This window comes from Syngnathus leptorhynchus, chromosome 22 (genome assembly GCF_054491065.1).
Source record: "Syngnathus leptorhynchus isolate UIUO chromosome 22, UIUO_Slep, whole genome shotgun sequence".
NCBI lineage: Eukaryota > Metazoa > Chordata > Actinopteri > Syngnathiformes > Syngnathidae > Syngnathus > Syngnathus leptorhynchus.
This window is the reverse complement of record NC_141216.1, coordinates 4,157,108-4,175,245: the sequence shown is the minus strand read 5'-3', so window position 1 is coordinate 4,175,245 and position 18,138 is coordinate 4,157,108. Positions and strand designations below refer to the sequence as shown.

Genomic DNA, 18,138 nt, shown 5'->3' with positions numbered 1-18,138 from the left:
CATCCCCATACAAGTGTCGTTTTCAATTGATTAGCAAGCAGCCATTGATGTGGCGCAAATGGATGCTTTCCCCTATGTTCTTAAGGCCGCCTAATAGAAGGGGGCGGGCATCCCGGAAGGAGTGGAAAGGGGCGGGGGGGGTTGCTACTTTGATGTTCAATCAGGAAGGGGCAAAAAAAAAACAAAATCTCACTTCATCTTTGTTGGATGCTGTTTGGTAAATAACGACGACTGACAAAGATGGAGCCAATGTGCTGGACACTTTCTGGGATTTTTTATTTATTTATTTTATAAAGGGGGGGGGGGGGGCTGCACTGAGCAATGTGACACAGAAAATTCTGAAAGGTAAAAGTGTCCTTGACAGCAAACTTTGTTGTCTTTGTGGGTGCACAAATGAAAATTGCAAAAAGGGCAGGTCCGCCCGCACCCGTGTCAAAAAGTCAGTTTGGGCGCAGGAGCTCATCTGCATATGTGAATAATACATGCTGCTTATAAGCATATTAAATGGCGGGCCGCAATGTGACGGCTGGCCACTTGGTGTCATGTGAGGAGGAAGAGATTAGACCTTGCCGCTTAATTAGAAAGATGTCAAGTGTCAGCGGGTGAACTCGCTCCCGGGAGGGTCAGCGCCTTTAGTTTGCTGATTATATGCACAATCTATAGATAAAGTCTCATCATACGGGCTATTAAGGCCACCGCATTAGCATGCTAGCGCTGTCCGGCGCAGGGGGGGAAGCCACGTGCACGCTTCGGCCTTTGTTAAGGCCGCACGAGTTGTCAAAATTTACTCGCGAAACGCCATTGGGACCGCCGCCATCGTGCAAAGCGACGGTCGACGAAATCTACATTTCAAATGTGGCTCGACGGGCAATTTGTACAACAGCAAGCAGTCGGCCAGCCGCCGGCGGGCTTCACACCTCACAAAACAACAAAGCTTCAGACTACGAGTCATGTCGAGAGGAGAAAAGAATTCAAATCATACCCCTGGATAATAATAATAAAAAGTAGTTAAAAAGGGAAGACAAAACTGTCGCATTAGCAAGAATGCTAACGTAACACAGCAGCTCATCGCTTGTATTTTTGTTGTTTGTCAAATGATGAAGTGCGAGCGTGTGTGTTTTGCTAATTATCGGCGTCATCGAGAGGCAATCAGGGCAGCGGTGCGCTACGCTGCGCCGGAAAGTGGCGGCGGGTCCTGAGAGAGCACCTCGGCTTCACCTTGACAGGTGAGCCCGTCAAAGCGGGCTGACGCTTTCTGTGTTCCTGTCAATCACAAGCAGAGACCCCCGTCCAACCCCGCCACTACACAAAAAAAAAAAAAACCACACAAACCAAATTTAAACCTTTGGTAACACAGCAGACTGGGTGATGTCATCAGGCCCCTCCTTTCTTTGCTTTTATGAGTTGATTCAAAAATCTTTTCATCACCCTGTGGAAAATGAAAGTGGAAGCAAGGCAGGCAAATATTTAGAGAGCTGGAAGACTCCAACAACTGGACTCAAATGTCTGTAGTGAGCCATCAGAAAAGAACTCAGTTGACATGGAAAGTCAAAAAGCCATCAAATGCAAAGTCAAAAGAATACAAAACGAATCGAATCCAAAATAAATGAAAATACCATACAACAATTGGAAAGGTAAAGGCTCTGCGGTTTTAATCAGTTTGTTTTGATTTGGGGAGCTGATACAGCAGCCTCCCCACCCCCCACCACCACACCTCCCCACCCGCCACCCAACCTCCCCCTGCCTCCTCAATATTTCATGTGTTGAGCCCATGCTGAGTATGTGAAGGCCACGCTAGCAGGCTACAAAAAAAAAAAAAAAAGAGCAACAAGAGCAAATAGAAGCGACTGCTCCAATCCGCGTACAGAAGTATTGCAGTTAGCTGCCATCAGGTTAGCACCAAAAACGCCAAGTCATGCCAAAAACTGCTCCGTCGGGCCACTCAACATTTCAATGACTTTGATGAAATCACCAATTGCACCAAATCAGCAATGTTGTTGCATTTTGGAAAGCGCCAAAATAGTATCCGGATGTGCAAAACATCAAACATTTGCCGTTTTTCTGCCTTCTTTTGTCTGCAGCTGGATGTCATTGGAGAGCAAAGCAAAAAAAAAAAAAAAAGCCCACCTAAAAGTGTGTCTTTTTTTTTCTCACTCTACACGCGTGTGCGTGTCTCGCAAACGAACGTGCACGCAGGCTTTGTTTTCCTTTTGAACATCCCTTTGATGCCGCTGCTTACTTATTTATTTATTTCCCCCCGCTCGCTCGCCGGCTCGGCCGGATGAGGCGCGCCGTGCGCCGAGTGGCATCCATCAGCGAGGAGCCTCTCCGGGTGACCTCCACTCCCTGTCAGCCATGGGAGGAGGAGGAGGGAGGAGGGAGGATGGGGGGGGGGGGGGGGGTGATGGGTAAGGGGGGGGGGCAATTGAGAAGAAGGAAGAAAGTAGGAAGAGGAATTGGCTAGTCGTTTATTTAATCCATTACAGAACAAAATGAGTCATTTTGGCAGTAATATAAAGATCTCTATGAGAAACTGTCCATGGTGCTGAAACGTTTTTTTTTTTTATATTCTTTACTTTTCGAAGTAATACTTTTTTTCTAATGGCGATATTTTGTTGTGCAGGATTGAATATAAACAAAGCCACCGGAGCTGTCCATGGTGCTGAAACCTTCCTATTGCTTTATATTCTTTACTTTTTTTGTGCTAACGACAATATATTTGGGTGCAGGGTTGCTGTCCGTGGTGCTGAAAGTTTTATTTGTATCCAAATTGAGGACTTTCTTTGTGCAAAATGTGACGATATTCTTGTGAGAAGTTAGTTGAGTTGTAGAATCTTTCCTCTCAGCTGATAAAAATTTCTTCCGCCGCCTTTTGGGATTGAACGATTTCATCATATTTTATTGAAGGGTTTTTGTAAGGCCTAATATTCAACAGCTGTGATCTATGGTGGAATGACAATTCTCAGGGTCAAGGAGGGACCGGGGCAATGGGAAACAGGAGGGGTGGGGTGGGGGGGGGGGGTGCATGTGGATTGATGGAATAAAAAAAATAAAAAAAATAAGAAAAAGGGGACGGAAGAATCTCATGAGTCGTCTTTAAAAATGAATGAGAAAATGGGTAATCCCAGAGTCATGAGTGGGGAGTGGGTGTGGGGATCAATATGGCCTCTCAACTCATGGGGGTCCTCAGCAGTCCTTGATATGAGCAAAAATGGCTGCCTTATCCCTCCAAAGACGGCTGTTTGTTTACAGCAAGAAAAAGTCTCATTATTTGTAATTGTCACGGGGAGCGGGCGGGGGGGGGGGGGGGGGGAGATCACGTGACCTTTCAAGATTCACCCGGGATGGGAACTGATGCATTCTTCAGCTGAGATATTTTGCAACAGTCAGGTTCTCCGCCTTGTACATACACCTGGATGAAAGGTGTTTCATGGCAAACTTCCCGTCTGTCCATCTGCTCATCGCAAGCGCTAAATGCACCCCAACGCCGAGCACCCCCCCCACCCCCCTTCCTCGTTCATTAGCGAGCTCTTCAGTAGCCTGTCACGGCGGATGTGCTCCATCAAAGCTGATGGGCTCGCCATTTTTTCGCGGCGAGATGTCGCGGGTTATCACGCCGCGCTCAGATCTCGGGCTACGGGCGGAGCGTGACTGGCAGGCCGCCTTTTGAACGCGCTGATTCCTCCCAGTTGGAAATTTAGGATCGTGTCGGCTAAGACGCCGCATGCAAAGTAAATTGGCGTGCCTCCGTGAGTGCGACTGGCTGGCTGGCTGGGTGGGTGGGTGGAGGGCCGGGCGTGTAAAAGCTCCTCGCTCTCTCTCCATCAACGTCCACGCCATCTAAGGCAGAGTCTCGGTATCTTTGGACCGCATCGTGATCCACTGTGGATCCACGGAAAGAAGCGCTCAAACGCCGATGGGCGAAAAAGCCTTTCTTTCCGCCGTACAAACGGAGAACGTGGCGCCCTTTCTGAATGGCGTAACACTACACTGTGTGTCCCGCCACGCGAGGGGGGGGGCAACAATAGTGGCGGATTCATTGTGGTGCTCAAATGACACCATTGTTGCATCTCCTCGGGGAGTTGTACAACGCAGGCAGGATTCTTTAGGCAGGAGAAACCCCCCCCCCCCCTCATGTGAGGCTTCTCCTCCCATCAACATTCCTATAGAAGAGTTTTTTTCTCCCACAAGAGCGCCCCATGAGGATGGGGGTGGCATGACATCAGCACTTTGTGGAGTTTTTTTTCCGAACTGAAAGGGTGGGGGAATGATGTAAACAATGATTTGAAAAAAATGGTCTGAGACACTTTTTCATGTGTGTGACTGGAGGGAGGGGGGGGGGTGAGATGGGAGGGAAGGGAGGGGGGGTGTAAACGATCGTTTGAAAATGCGTGGGTGGTGGGAAGGAGGGGGAGGGCTGGTCATACCTGCCTGCTGGGGAAGACCCAACCTACATTTGGAGGGGGGGGGGCAGAAAGTGGGGTGACATCCCTACAAACAATTCTCTCCTCGCTGGTTTTTAATGCCGCCTCTTAACGAACATAATCGCCCGGCGACAGTAATGAGAGGAAAATAAAAACATCTAAAAAGGAGTCGGGGGGGGGGGGTTAGCATAGTCGTCAGGCACCCCCTTTTCCCCGCCGCCCCCCTCCCTCAGGTTGTCGCCGGCGCTCAATTATTTCCTTGTCAAGTGGCGGTGTTTTTAATGAGGCCCTGTGGGACTGACGTCTGTCAGTCAGCCCTGACTTTTTGACACCATTACAACTTCAAATAGAAGGCGCCGCCGCCCGCCACGTTCGTCTGACAGGCTGGGGGGGGATGGCGGGGAGGGAGACGGTAGGAAAGGTGGCAGGAGGAGGGGTGGGGGGGGTAGACAGAGGAAACACAAGAGCGTGTAGCTCAGCTGAACACGCGCATCAGTGGCCGGTCATTAACCCGCCTACACGCACCCCCTCCGCGCTGCCTGGTTGACTTCCCGTTCCTGTTTCATGACAACATTGGGGGGGCCGGCCCCCCAGCACGGGATGGGAAGGCCCTCGCCCAGCGTGGGACGAGCCCCTATTTTGTCAATTGCTAATGCGAGACTTTGAAGCAGAGGACGGAGGGGAAAGGGGGAACGCGTCCCCCACTCATCGCAGAGGGGGAAAAAAAAAATGACCGACCGCCGGCCTTGAATTACAAATTTGACTACAGTGGCGCAGAAGAAAGCCGAAATCAACAATCAACTTATTTTATTGATTGTACACAGGTCTATTTTTTCTTTTTTTTTTTTTAAACGAAGGGATGCTAGTCACAAGTTTGACGTTCCAAGTTGAAGCCATTCAAATAATGAATCCATTTTGGACAAGAAGAGTTTGAGCACAAGAAGACGCCTTTATAAATAAATAGCAGAATCACATACATACATCAACATTTCCAAGCTATACATGATGTCCATTTAAACGTTAGTACACACAGGTAGAAAGTGGACACGACGAGAGGGGGAACGCAAATGTGTTAAAAAATGACCACCATCTATTGGAACCAAAGATCTACCCGTCATTTACTTTCCGGATGTGCCTTGCGGTGGGAAGGGGGGCCCAGATCAACGCCATGAATCTATTTCTGTCCCTGGAGATGGACGGACGCCGGAGCATGACGGAGGAGAAAAGATCGACAAAAACCAAGTAAGAAGTTGGAGAGGAGGGAGGGGTTTAAAAAAAAAAAAAAAAAAAAGTCCTTGTCAGCCGTTGGAAAAGCTTGATTCATGATGACCATTTGTCCTAATTACAGCCCAACAAGGCTTTTTGTCGCTATTAATCACGCGTGTGTGTGTTTGTGTTGGTGTCAAGATGGATGTGTGTGTGTGTGTGTGTGTGTTTGGAGGATCAGTGGCTCCGCAGATTGAAATAGATGGCCAGGATGATGGTGAGGACGATGAAGGCTCCCAAGACGAAGAGCAGCACGCGATTCTGGATGATCCTGCAAACACAGACAAAGACAAAATTCAGATTTTTGGACACTTAAGGATGGATGGGACGTTTGAGTTCCAGTTGTGCTTAACAAGAAGGTCAAAAAATAACAATGTGAAAAACAAAAAAGTTACAGAGGTGCGCCTCCAAAAAAGTTATTTGCAAGCAGGGAGGAAATAAATAAATAAAAATCTCTCTAGTTTGCTGGAAGTCATAAAAAGCCCAAACTAATGATGGAATTTACCATAAAAATATTTTGACCAGGCCTGACTTTGGAGGAGGACGGAGCTCGGGGTGGGAGGCGGGCGGGCGGGGGTGCGTGTGCTAAAATGTCGACATGACAGATCGAGCGCTGATGCATTTGTGCCTCCCCAAAAAAATTCTCCACACTGGCTGCCGCTGACAAATGAGAGAATTATCACATTTGCTGACATGTGGAGGAGAGGCCGAGGTTTGCTCCTAAGCGGGAGATGAATAACCCCCCCAAGTGGTGGTCATTTATCACCGGAGGGGGTGCGCAGTCACCCCGGACCGACTTGCTGCCCACCATCTCCTGCTCGAGGCTCCGTTTACACAAACTGGCGTGATTTTTGCCTCTTTAGCGTCTCCCCGCTATTAATTGGCGTGCATTATTTACTGTGGAGGTTGTTGGAGAAAAGTGTTAGCTTTAGCCTGGGTGCTAACAGAGTTGATATTCCCCAAAAAAAAAAAAAAGATCTCGACTAAAGTGCCTTGAAGTAGCAGCCGACATCCTCGAGGGCTCAGCGAGGGGGGGGGGGGGAAAGATTGCCCCCTCCTGTCAAAACCGTAGGACCGATGCGGTTTGATAAGTTGTGTTCCGTCTCGCCACGTGTCAGGATAGGATCAACCATTTGCGTGTTCTTCACACTTGAACTTCTCCTGCAAGACCCGTCGTTTCTTCGAAGACGCTTTGGCGCGTGTTCCGGGGGCCAGCGGAGCTCGTCACGCTCACCCAAAACACGCATCAGTGTCATTTCGGAGCCTTTTGTGGCCAGCTCGACCTTGACGTGCGCTCGACGTCGGGAAGTTTTCTCGAAGGACAAATTAAAACGGTTTGACAAAAGTCACGCTACAAAGTTGGCCCGTCCACTGTCAAATTGGCGGCGAAACACGGTCGAGTTAATTGTCTTGGACTTGAACGAGTTGTCGGCTTTTTTAGTCCGACAGGTGAACTGAAGGTTGGTTGCGACAAACGAGAGTGAGAACAAGAAGGACGGCGATAGACGGATGCGAGCGAGCGAGCGGGCGGGTGGGCGAGGGTCCATTTAGCTGCGGGGAGGGGGGCGAGCGAGAGAAGCCCCTCGGAGACCACATGAAAATAATGAGGACTTTTCTGTCAGGAAAGATTTACAAAATTGCAGCAGTGTTATTAAAATTTAAAATCTCCCATTTTTCCTCCTCCTTCTTCTTCTCCTCGCATGGTCTTCCCTTTTTCTCTTTCCCTCCGCAGCCTTATTAGCCGCTAACGAGAGGCGAGGCGCACCTCGGCGTCTGCGCTCCCACCTAGATGCCGCCGCCGCTCCGCCGCCTTGAGTTGCGACTTGAATTTCTTCCGGGAGCGTGCTCGTAACTCGAGTCCCGAACGTATTTTTTGGGGGAGAAATTCATTTACCTTCTATTTTGACACCGGGAAAAATGTTTCGGTCAAAAATGGCGCCTTGAACTCTCGGGTAAGATTGTGCTCGGCCCCTCCCGCACGGCATCCCGACAACATGTCCGCTCAGAACAAAGTTAGTTTCATCTTCTCGGCACCACAAGCCCCATCAAATCAAAATCAATGGCTGCCTGAGCCGCTCTGGCTCTCCCCGCCGAGAGCCTGCCAACATACGCCGGGCCAGAAAGGGGGAGAGAAAGGGAGGGAGGGAGAAAGGGAGGGCAAGATCAATGTGCTCACAAATGGTTTGAGTGACGGACACGGCTGAGGGGAGGGTCCGGCCAAAAGCATCCACGACTTAGCAAAAGTAAAACAAATATGCTTCACACACACACAACGTTTTTGTTTTTTTTTTACGATTTTTTCCAATTCCAGCGCTGGCCGGCTGTTAATGTAAATACAAACAAGTTGAGTTCACGTTTCCGTTGCGCCCATTGCTCCCCAGGGACCGTTCAAGAGAAATCATTTGACTTATTTATTTCTTTTTCTTCTAGAAGCCCCCTTTCGGGCCGAGCAGCTGCCGCCGACAAGCGCCGCCCGCTCGCCCCGACGCTTAATTGCAAGCTGTTTACGCTAATGAATTATGGAAAGATCATCACTTGATTCCCCGCAGATGGAAGAGGGTGGGGTGGAGCGGCGTTCCCAAAAGTGAGGTACGCAAATTACAGCGCAAGTGGAACGATTACAAAGTTTTGACTGGAAATAAATGAATCAATAAAAAGTTGGATTATGCATCAGGCTAAAGTTGCGTTTGACCTGCTATGTTGAAAACCAATGATATCACGCGCATCAAAGACCAACAGGTTTTTATTTTGCGGGATGAGCTAGGATCAAGGTTTTTTTTTTTTTTTTTTCGCTCGCAGGAGAACGCCACGGAGGCGCTACAGGTTCATCCATTTTTAATTGAGGCAACTAACGAGGCTGGCTGACTGGCTGGCAGCAACTTTAAAGCTCTCACGCGCCAAATGAAAAGGAGGAAGGATGACGCCACTGCAAATTTTTTTTTGGGGGGGGGTCACAATTTGAGGGTCATCAACATTTAACCTCAACGTAATATTGCTGGTTTTAGAGGCGGCGGACATTTTGACGGACAGGTACGTCGCCATCCTACAGACACTTTGACACGACAAGGGAGCCTTTTAGTCAAACTAAATAATCCATGCTTTTCCATTAAATTTCCACTTCCTTCCCTCTTTAAGATGACTGAGAGGGAAACTCTGGGAAAGGAGAAGAAAGGTGGAAGTATTGATTTCATAAAAAGACTGGATGGTCACCAAACTCAAAGTGTTCAGTCCTGAAAAACAAGTCAAGGTGGCAAGAGAGAAAGTAGCCTTAGCTTTAGGACTTTCTGCAAATGCCAGAGAGAGCCAATCCATATTTGCAGGAAGTCTAGGTTACAAGTTGAGGGTTAGGTGTTCCGCAGAAGCATCACAAGAGATGGCGGGTAACACACAATGGCTTTTTTTTTTTTTTTTGGTCACTGGTCAGCAGAGCGTGGCGATCCATCAGTATTCCAGTGTTGGCCACATCACAAGCCCACAACGATGCAACATTCATGGAGGGACTGTCCATCAAGTATTTATGATCAATGTTTTTTTTTTCTTCCCCTTCTTGGTCACTGGGAGAGTTCCCTCAAGAGCAAACACCAAAGAGAAAAACAAAGGACGGAGAGATGGAATCGGAGAAGGAGGGGGATAAAGGTGGGGTGGGGGGGCTAAAGAAAGGCCACAAATATCTTTGGCTGTCAAATATTTTTCTTTTGGAGGGGCCGAGACCTGAAAACTAGGGCTTGATATTCGGGTCCCCAGGTATCAACACAAACACGGAGGTTGTTTGTGCCGCTTTTTTTCTTTTCTTCTTGTTAATGCTCAACATCTTTTGTAAAGCTAGCAACATTTACAACGGGAGCTATTTGACCTGGCTAAAATTTGGGATGTCGGACAAGGAAAGGAAAACTGTGTGGATGGTCGAGGAATCTCGGGGGCCAACAGGTAAAAGATCTTTTTCGGTTGTGCGGCCGAGCGACCTGCTGTCAAAGGAGCCTTTGTGACGGGCGGCGCTCTGGCAGGAGGCCCATCAGATCCGGCGCTTGTCTGTCTCACAGAAAAAAAACAAAAAAAAAAACAAGCTATGCCGTCGCTGGCAGGAATGTGCAAACCATTCCGGCCCAGGAATTGAAAAGTGTAAAAAGTGGGAAGCGCGGCGGGCTCCCCGAATCAAACGCAAAGCTGCTTTACGCTAAACTGAGATCACAACTTTGACACGATACTTTTGCGCTCGCTAGTAAAAGACAACAAGAAACTGCCAGAGCAAACAAAAGCCACTTGTGACACCTCGTCGCGCGGCTTCTACACAAAGCCGACTTGTGACAGCCGCCGACGATCACAAGGGGAGCAGCTGGAAATGATATTTGCCAAAGCCGCCTCAAGCGTGCCCCTTGCCTTCCCCCCTCGTGGGAGAACCAAAGCGGGGCGGACCCTCAGGACAAGATGGAACCCAAATTTAAAGGATGCAAACAATTCACGTAACTTTCCCCGTGCCGACAATGATGTCGACGTTGTGGTTTAGTTTTTTTCCCTTCCAAAATGGCACCCTAGTGGCAATGGCGAAGTATTGCGCACAACTGCTAATAGCAGCACCCATGTGAAACTTCACATACTTGGCCGTTTGCTTGTGCAAAGTCAGCAGAAAAAAAAAGAACGCGTCCTCCAGCCCCGCCGCAAAGTGTGCGAGCGCAACGCAAACGACACACTCAGCACACGGCCCGGGCAGCGGCATTCTTGGCAGCGCCGGCGAAGCCGTCGGGTCGGCCAGACTCGCTCGTTTCACACGACGAGGCGGGCCAAGGAGCACCGACAGAACGGGCCAATAAAAGCGGGAAGGGCCTCGCTCGGTCCATTTGCAACACGGCTACGGTGAAAACGCGAGAGGGCAATTGTTGGTCAGGCGCCGCCGTGCCATTGCGAGCGTGGCGTGGCGCTTCTATTCTGGTCTGGAAGCCACAGCGCTGTGTGAAATGAGAGGGAATGCTCTGTTTGGGCAAATCTAATTTCAGGACCTTGTTTGTTTTCACTGCTTTATTTCGCAAGCCGGAGGTCGGCTGCAAAAAAAAAAAAAAAAACGCTTTCTTTCTTTTCAGTTCACGAAAAGCCAGGAAGTCCAGTCGTCTCGGGCGCTTAATTGCGAGGTCATCCCCGCGTGGCGGCGGAACATATGCACGCCCGCACGCGTACGGACGGATCGGAAATGAGCGGCCATCTTGGGGGGGGGGGCTAATTGCCGTGTATCGTCCCAGCGGGACGGCGTTTTGGGGGAAGAGTAAATGCGCCTTAATTAGCAGGGAATGGAGCCAAGTGTCATTATTTACACAGGGCCGCTAATCTGCAACATTCTGCTGCCACTTGTTTCATGTGACAGAAATATTTGCGAGCGGGGGACAGATGGGGATGCCCAAGAAGCGGCGCTGTACCGTTTCTAAAAAAAAAAAGACCCCAATGCCATTCATCTGGTCCAGATGGATTGGCGGGACCATTTTGCTCTTTGACCTGGCTGAAGGTGCAAGCCAGGTTTTAGCTAACTGGATCTGGGGTTGCTATTCTGCGCCCCTAAACAATGCCAAACTTGAAGTGCCTCGGAAGTTAAGTGCATTGTTAGTCCGCTAATGAGACGGTGGGCAAAAGTTGCCTGATTGGACGAGGGCTTCGCTTGACCTTTCACCTTGCTCCGCCCCCCCCCCCCTCCTCCGGAGCTGAAAGGAAATTTCCCAGGGAAATTCGATAGCATCCGAGAGGAGCGGGCCTCTCTAATTTGCTCGCCACTCGCACGACCTATTTTCCCTCCGACCGACCGACCGGCACGACGATCGATCTACTTATCTGGGCGAGATCAAAGCTTCGCACCGCTCGTGTACATTTAGCCCCGACTCTGGTCCTCCCACGTCATGTCTAAATATTAATGATAATAAAGTCTCGCAGCCGTCGGCCGTGTCAGGCAATTACGGCCGACATCGATCGCCGGCTCGGCGCTGCAATTAGAAGCCGCGGCTCGTAACGTGTCCCGGCACATCAAAGGAGAACCGCCATTGATCGGCTCCTGGATCTTAACATTTACCGTTAGGAGACAGAAAATGGGCGAGGGGGGGCACAATCGGCCTGCGTCATCTCGGAGAGCAACACTTCTTGTACACTGGCAAAAGAAGAATGTTGTGCCGATGCATGCGGCGCAGGAACAGGCACGAGCTCCCGTCCGTCCAGTCAATAGACAGCGACGCGTCCCCATTAAACCGTCCGCATTCCGCGCACAATTGCTAGCAAACAATGGGGCCGTTGACGGCGCGACAGGGCCGGCTCTTTCTCTTTCTCCACCGTGCCGATAGCTCTGATGGTCCCGAGGTTTGCCCGTTGTTCTGCTTTACAATGCCGCGCTTCACGCCGCTAATAATGGACTGGAACGGACGGTGCCAGTGGAATGCCGGACCCCGTGCGCACAGCTGATTGACTGGCAAGATAGGGAGGGGCGAGAAAAATGGGACATCCACATTTTCCGGGTGAGGCCCGTCAAATGATTAAGTGTGCACAAGGTCTTGTTTTTCCAGGGTTGCTTTTTTTTTTTTTGCAGATGATATTTTTGCACACTGGGGATGCGGTGTGCTGAGCTCACTTATGATACGCTTTGCTAACATGGTGCCCCACTTGAATTCTCGAACAAACCATGTCATTAAAGATTGGAAACCCGTGTTTAGAAAAGCGTCAAGGGGAAACTTTTAGGATGCTTGGACATCTTAAGAGACAAAAAACAAAACAAAAAAAACATGGGAAAACATTTGTGGCGTGTGCGTGCGATACCAAACCCGCTGATTCAGTCGGGTCAGGTGAGGAGACGGGAGGGGAAAGTAACGCGGGGATGCTAGGCCAAGACTCCAATGTCCTCACGACTTCCCTTCAACACTCGAGCGATGTTACAAGGCCGGCCGGCGCCCCTCGGAATACAGGGAGTCCGGGGCGAGGGGGTCTAAAGTTCACGCAGCAGCGAATGACTTTCGGGGAAGTCATCAGAAAAATAATGCTTTTTTTTTTTTTTTTTTATTGCTGTCAAATGTTCCTGTCGTCCGTCTTGATTTGTTTTGCATGATTTCCTCCATGTCGAATTTCTCCCTGGAGTTTCCAGTCAGGTGGAAAGCTGACCCGACGTAGCAACGGTAACTTTGCAAATATCGTCCCAAAAACTGCGGCGCTGCTAAACGGGGTGGGGGGGGGGGGGGCTGTGACCTTTTTTGGACGGCGCACCCGCTACGAGATTAGTCTGCGGAGAGCTGTAACTTGTTTGTAATGCGAGCCTTATGTCGCCGTGGACAAAACGGGCGTTGGCTGCCAGCAGTCAAAATAGCCAATTATACAGTACAGTAGCAAATTCCTGCGCCAGACAGCTCGCAGAGTGATGATGTCGGCCGTCGAGGTGCAAGCCCAGAACCCTGTCGCCACGGAGACGCGAAGACCGCGGTGGAGTCCCCCCCCCCCCCCTGCCCCCGCCTGACCACCAGCGGCTGGCAACTGGCCGAGCTTCGCACCGGGGTGCGAGGCCAAAAGCTTGTCTCCTCTGTCAGATCGCCCGGCGAATGCCAATCTGAGGGGGTGGGGGGGAAGAAGGGCTGCCAGCTGGGCTGCTACTTCATGGCAGAGTAGCGCTCTCCCCAAACAAACACAAGCGGCGGCTTCCACGCAACCCGTCATTAGCGAGCGTGCGTGACCGCTCGACTCCCCGAAAGGCTCAGCCAAGCCTTGAACATGCGCTGCGCTCGTCTGGGCCAAAAAAGCAGATATCGCGTCCGCTTTATCGCCAGCGGCCGGAACGCGTTCCACTTCTTCTTACTTTTATGTTTAGAACGTGCCAGACGAATGGCAAACGCTCTTGCAGGGATTAGCCGCGTGCCGCCTAATTACACAACACTTTGTCGACTCGCGGAAGCTAAAAACGGAGGCTAGGCATCGGACATTACAGGGTATCGCCGATGGAAACGCGGCCGGCTTTTTGCGGCCCGACTTTGGTTTCTGCATACGTCAAAAAAAAAAAAAAAAAAAAAAGGCATTCTTGCAAATTCCCCAAAATCGAATCAGTCAGCGGTGGAAATCAACTGGTCCTAAGATTCGGGTCAAGTGGGTCAAAGAGGTGAATGCAGAACAAGCCGGTTCTGGATGGTAAAATTGGAATAAACCAACACATCTCCAGCGCTCCATACGCATCGTCACTGAGGTGATGCTTCGTCAAGCGATTTTTTCCCCCCCCAGCCCTCCTTTAACCCCCGCTGACTGTCACTCCGACAAGACGGCGGGAGATCAGTGGCGCCGGTGTCCCTTGAAGTGGCTCCAGGTGTCACTCCAAGGGTACCCGCCTACTTTGATCCACCGTCGAGCGCCTGTTGGGCCGCGGCAGCCTCTGATTCTGCCCGTCACAAGGATGGGGGTGATGCTTGGCGGGTGGGGAGGGTTGCCAGCCAGGCTTTACCTGTCCAAAAGTTCTTTGGAGCGGGAATGAGGGGCACGCTGAGAAAATCGCCCTTTTCCCCGTTGTGGCTTGGAAAGCATTTTTTAAAAATATGTCTTAATTAGTTGCGGCAACTTCCAAACGCCTACTTTCATTCCCAAGAGCTGCCTCTGGAGTGGCAAGTAAAAAGCGCCTCGTCGGCATTCTCTAATGGGCAAGCCAGGAGAGAGAGGAGGTGGCGGTGGCGGCGCTTGTTTGGCGAGTAATGAGGATGAGGCGCCCAAGCCTGCCATTGTCCCAGCGGCGGCCCGTCCAAACCCACAACCCGTTATTAGGCCGGTGTAAGTATTGTTTGGCTTTCATGCCACAATTCCTCAAATAGCGCCCACCGCTGTGTGCGCGACTTACTTCAAGACAAATAAACGTCTACTTAAAATGTCAAGGAAAAAAAAAAAGCCATGTTAGACAAATGCAGAAAATATGCCTAATGATCTCAGTTCATTCTGGCATTCAAAACTCACTTGCTGACCAAAACAGCAGCGCCTTCTTAGATGTGATTTTTTTTTGGCCTTCCTAACAGCAATTCATCTTTTGCCAAGCAAACGCTCTCAATGGCCGGCACGCATTGGTGGACACGGCACAGCTGCGCCCATTGCACAAGTTAAAAGGCACAATCGGACACCATTGCCAGAATCGAGACATTAGAACATGAAAAGCTCAGTGACCCACAGGGGAGACCACAATGTGACAAAAACGTTTCAATGTACAACGTGGCTAGATCACAAGAAAACGGGATCCGCCGGGAATGTTCTGTCACTCGGGCCATGTGATGAACGGCCGCAGTGGACGGCGCCTTTCAAAATGGAATGCAACCCTGTTGCTAACCAAAACGGCAGCCGTGAAACACAAAAAGAGTCATTGGTTCTAATGAGGCTCACTTAAAGAAAGGGAACTATTTTTGAGGGGGTCTACACTGATCAAAAGAATAGTTCCAAAGAATGGCCCGGCGTCCCGCCACATTGTGCGAGGAAATAAACGATTGTGGAAATCCTCGCCCCTTCTCATCTGGCCCAAGTCGGCGTCAACACTAAATAAATCAACGGAGAGTACAAAAGGCGACGACGAAAGACGTAAACAAGGCTGCGCTCCATCTTTCAGCTTCAATTATCGCCACAATCAAATCGTTTTGTTCGATCGCACGCTTCAAGCGGGCCCCGGGACGCCGCCGTCAGCGACGTGACCTACATTGACGCAGACGGCCACGAGCTGGGAGTGCCGACGCCGTGCATCTTCAAAACAAAAGGGAATTTTGTCCTGATTTGCAAAAAAAATAAGACTTGAAAGGGGTTTGATTTTTGGTGATATGACTTGACTCCTTTTTGTCACATATGAAACCAAATCAGCAAGAATATTGCCGGATCTGGAAGAATCTGAGGTGAGCGGGAGGCTCCCGATGGACCGCCGGCCCGGATGGGGACCACTGGGGTTCGTTCTGGCAGTGGGCACCGTCAAAGGGGGCAGTGAGGCGGGGCGGGGGGGAGCGAAGCAGCGAGGCTGTCGGACCCCGGCCGGCAGCTGATCCCACATGCAGGTGGTCGACTCAGTCGCCAGGCAGGCAGATGAAAAAGTCCAGGCCCCGGGTGGACCTCCCTTTGAAATGGGAATGGAGGGGCCTGGATATCAGACGGAAAAGATAAGCAAGCTCCCGGCCGGGCCGCCGCAGAACAGCTCCATATTCATGCCAGGCGGCTTGGAGGCGGAGCGCTCGTTCGCTCGCTGGCGCTCGAGACGTTGCGTCGGGGACCGCCGGACGCCCAGGAAATTGCTGGCCAAAACGTGAAGCATCCTTTCTGATTTTCAGTGGCTGGAGTTCCTCAAATAACTGCTACAATCCAAACTTGACCAACGGATTTTAAGACTTTGGAAGGATCCGTGGGAAAGCAGTTCCCACTGAGAGAGACTCCTGACACCGACTCACTACTTTTTTTTGCCGAGGTCTTGACAGTTGAGGAATGAGGGACGGAAGGCACTTGACGTCTTTTGAGTAGGGACACGTTCGATGTTAACATTCGCCTCTCGCTACTCGAAAGCCACGTTTTGCTTTTATTCCCAGCCGGCGTGCAATTTCGATATTCGCGCTTGCTTTTGAGAAGCCCTCATAAATCCTGATTTGAGGGGGGCCAGCACGAAACGGGCGCCGGGTCGGCGGGACGCTACGTCTGATTAAGTCTTCCCATTAGCTGACAGCTGAACTTTAACATGAATATGATAATATTGAAATAAGTGTGTTATTTACTTAGCGCCGGGGACGGGATGATGAATGATTGTCGGACAGTTACGGGTGAGCGAGCGCCCCCCCCCCCCCTCACCACGGCAATTCCCCTCCTCTTGCCGTAATCAAACGTGACAAAATGGAGACATATGCAGAAATATGGGTTACAGTCGGTCTGCCCTCTCTTGTCGCCGCCCCAAATTGTCCACGGGCACTGAAGCGTCCATTTCAATTGGCACTTCCTTCCCGGCCCCGCGGTTTTACATTTAGGCGCTGTCATTTACATATTACTCTTAATCAAAATCCACAGTGGGGCCACAGACAGGGAGGGGGGGCGACAAGAAAGAGGGAGCGGGGGAGACAAAACCCAGGCGTCGCGGTTCAGGGGGCTGCCACTTTATGAAATGGAGATGTGATTGAACACACGCGTGTGTGTGTGTGCGCGTGTGTAGACACGGGCGGCGCAGCAAGGCGTATTGAATTATTTGTGTTTGAATCGCGTGTTTGATGGCGACGGGATACCGACGAGCGGGCGGAGGAAAAGTTCCCCGGCAAGTCGTTGAACAAAACATGGAGGTTCCAAATGGCCTTTCCTACCTGCCGCTTACCTTCTCAGCATGCCGGTGAGGATGCGGGAGCTCTTGCCCAGGTTGGCGTCCGTTTCTCGCAGCTGCAGGGAGAAGGTGGTCAAGTTGGAGGTTTTTTTTTTTTTTGGTGGCTTCACATGTGAAATTTAGAGAACTGAGCGAAAGTGAAATATCGCTGAGCAGACTGTAGCACTTGATGTGTGTTTGTGTGTGGCATTTATTTTGAGGGGGGGGTGGGCAGATCAAAACCGTATAAATCTTGATGCATCAAACATCTGGATTCCGGCAAAGTGGTTGTTAACTACCTCTTGAACTCCATCTCTTCATCTCCTGGCTTCTTTTCGCTTTCACGAACGGACTTGAAAGTCGTGCGCGTGTGTTTGTGTGTGTGGGGGGGGAGCTAGACTCACGGGAAGAAAATCGAGAGTAAAAAAAAAAAAAAGAAACAGCAAAAGAAAGAGCGAGCAAGTAGCCTCAGTAGACACGGTGGAGCATTTTTGAAAGGAGATGTTTGACTTCCTTTGAGCGAGGCCTGCTGCCTTGTTGTGAACCTTAAGCATTGGGCGCTGAGGGGCCGCCAGGGGCGGGGCCGCCAGGGGTGGGGGGGGGGGGGCATTGCTCTGCTCTCGACTACCTGCCTCGTCCACGCCACGGCAACACTCACCCTCTCTCGGGCCCTCTGGATCTTCTCACGGTCGGTGTGAAGGTTGGAGAGCATTTCTTGACCCACTTGTTCTGCAAAACAACAAAGCAGCGGCGTTAGCGTGAAGGGACACGCAATTACAAAACAAATTGTGATCGCTATCTGCTCTCCCTTGACTTGGATATGCCCAAAAAAAAAAAATCAGTCCTTCCATCAATGCCGCTCCAGCATTAGCGTTTAAAACTGATGGATGAATCGGGAGGGGAGTGAAGAATCCTGGCGCGGATCAAAGACGGGCTTTCAAGCGCACCAAACAAACGCGAGGTAAACAACACACTCGCTGACTGTATTACACTACACAGGTGCCGCACACCAAAGGGCCCACGTGCTGAGCGCCTGTTTTGGAGGGGGGGGGGGGGCGAGGAGGGGAAGCTGAAGAAAAAAAATTGGAAAAAAATGGGGTTACATCTGGCAGCGAAACAACAGTGTGCAACGGAGGGAAAAAATGGGGGAAGAAGTAAATGGCATTG

The 18,138-nt window shown here is 50.6% G+C and overlaps 1 protein-coding gene across 2 annotated transcripts in view; it reads right to left on the bottom strand.

Moving 5' to 3' along the window:
* Positions 1 to 5,353: 5,353 nt before the first annotated feature.
* vti1a (vesicle transport through interaction with t-SNAREs 1A) overlaps positions 5,354 to 18,138 on the bottom strand; it is a 49,796-nt gene continuing 37,011 nt past the window's right edge. Inside the window, exons 6-8 of one of the 2 annotated variants that reach the window (XM_085904114.1) lie at positions 17,630 to 17,700; positions 16,976 to 17,048; positions 5,354 to 5,961 (exon numbers count right to left, since the gene is read on the bottom strand). In XM_085904114.1, coding sequence (XP_085760240.1) covers positions 16,983 to 17,048; positions 17,630 to 17,700 — 137 coding nt within the window. In that variant the 3' untranslated portion in view covers positions 5,354 to 5,961; positions 16,976 to 16,982. The remainder of the gene's footprint in view (positions 5,962 to 16,975; positions 17,049 to 17,629; positions 17,701 to 18,138) is intronic. The other variant, XM_085904113.1, reaches the window with a different exon arrangement.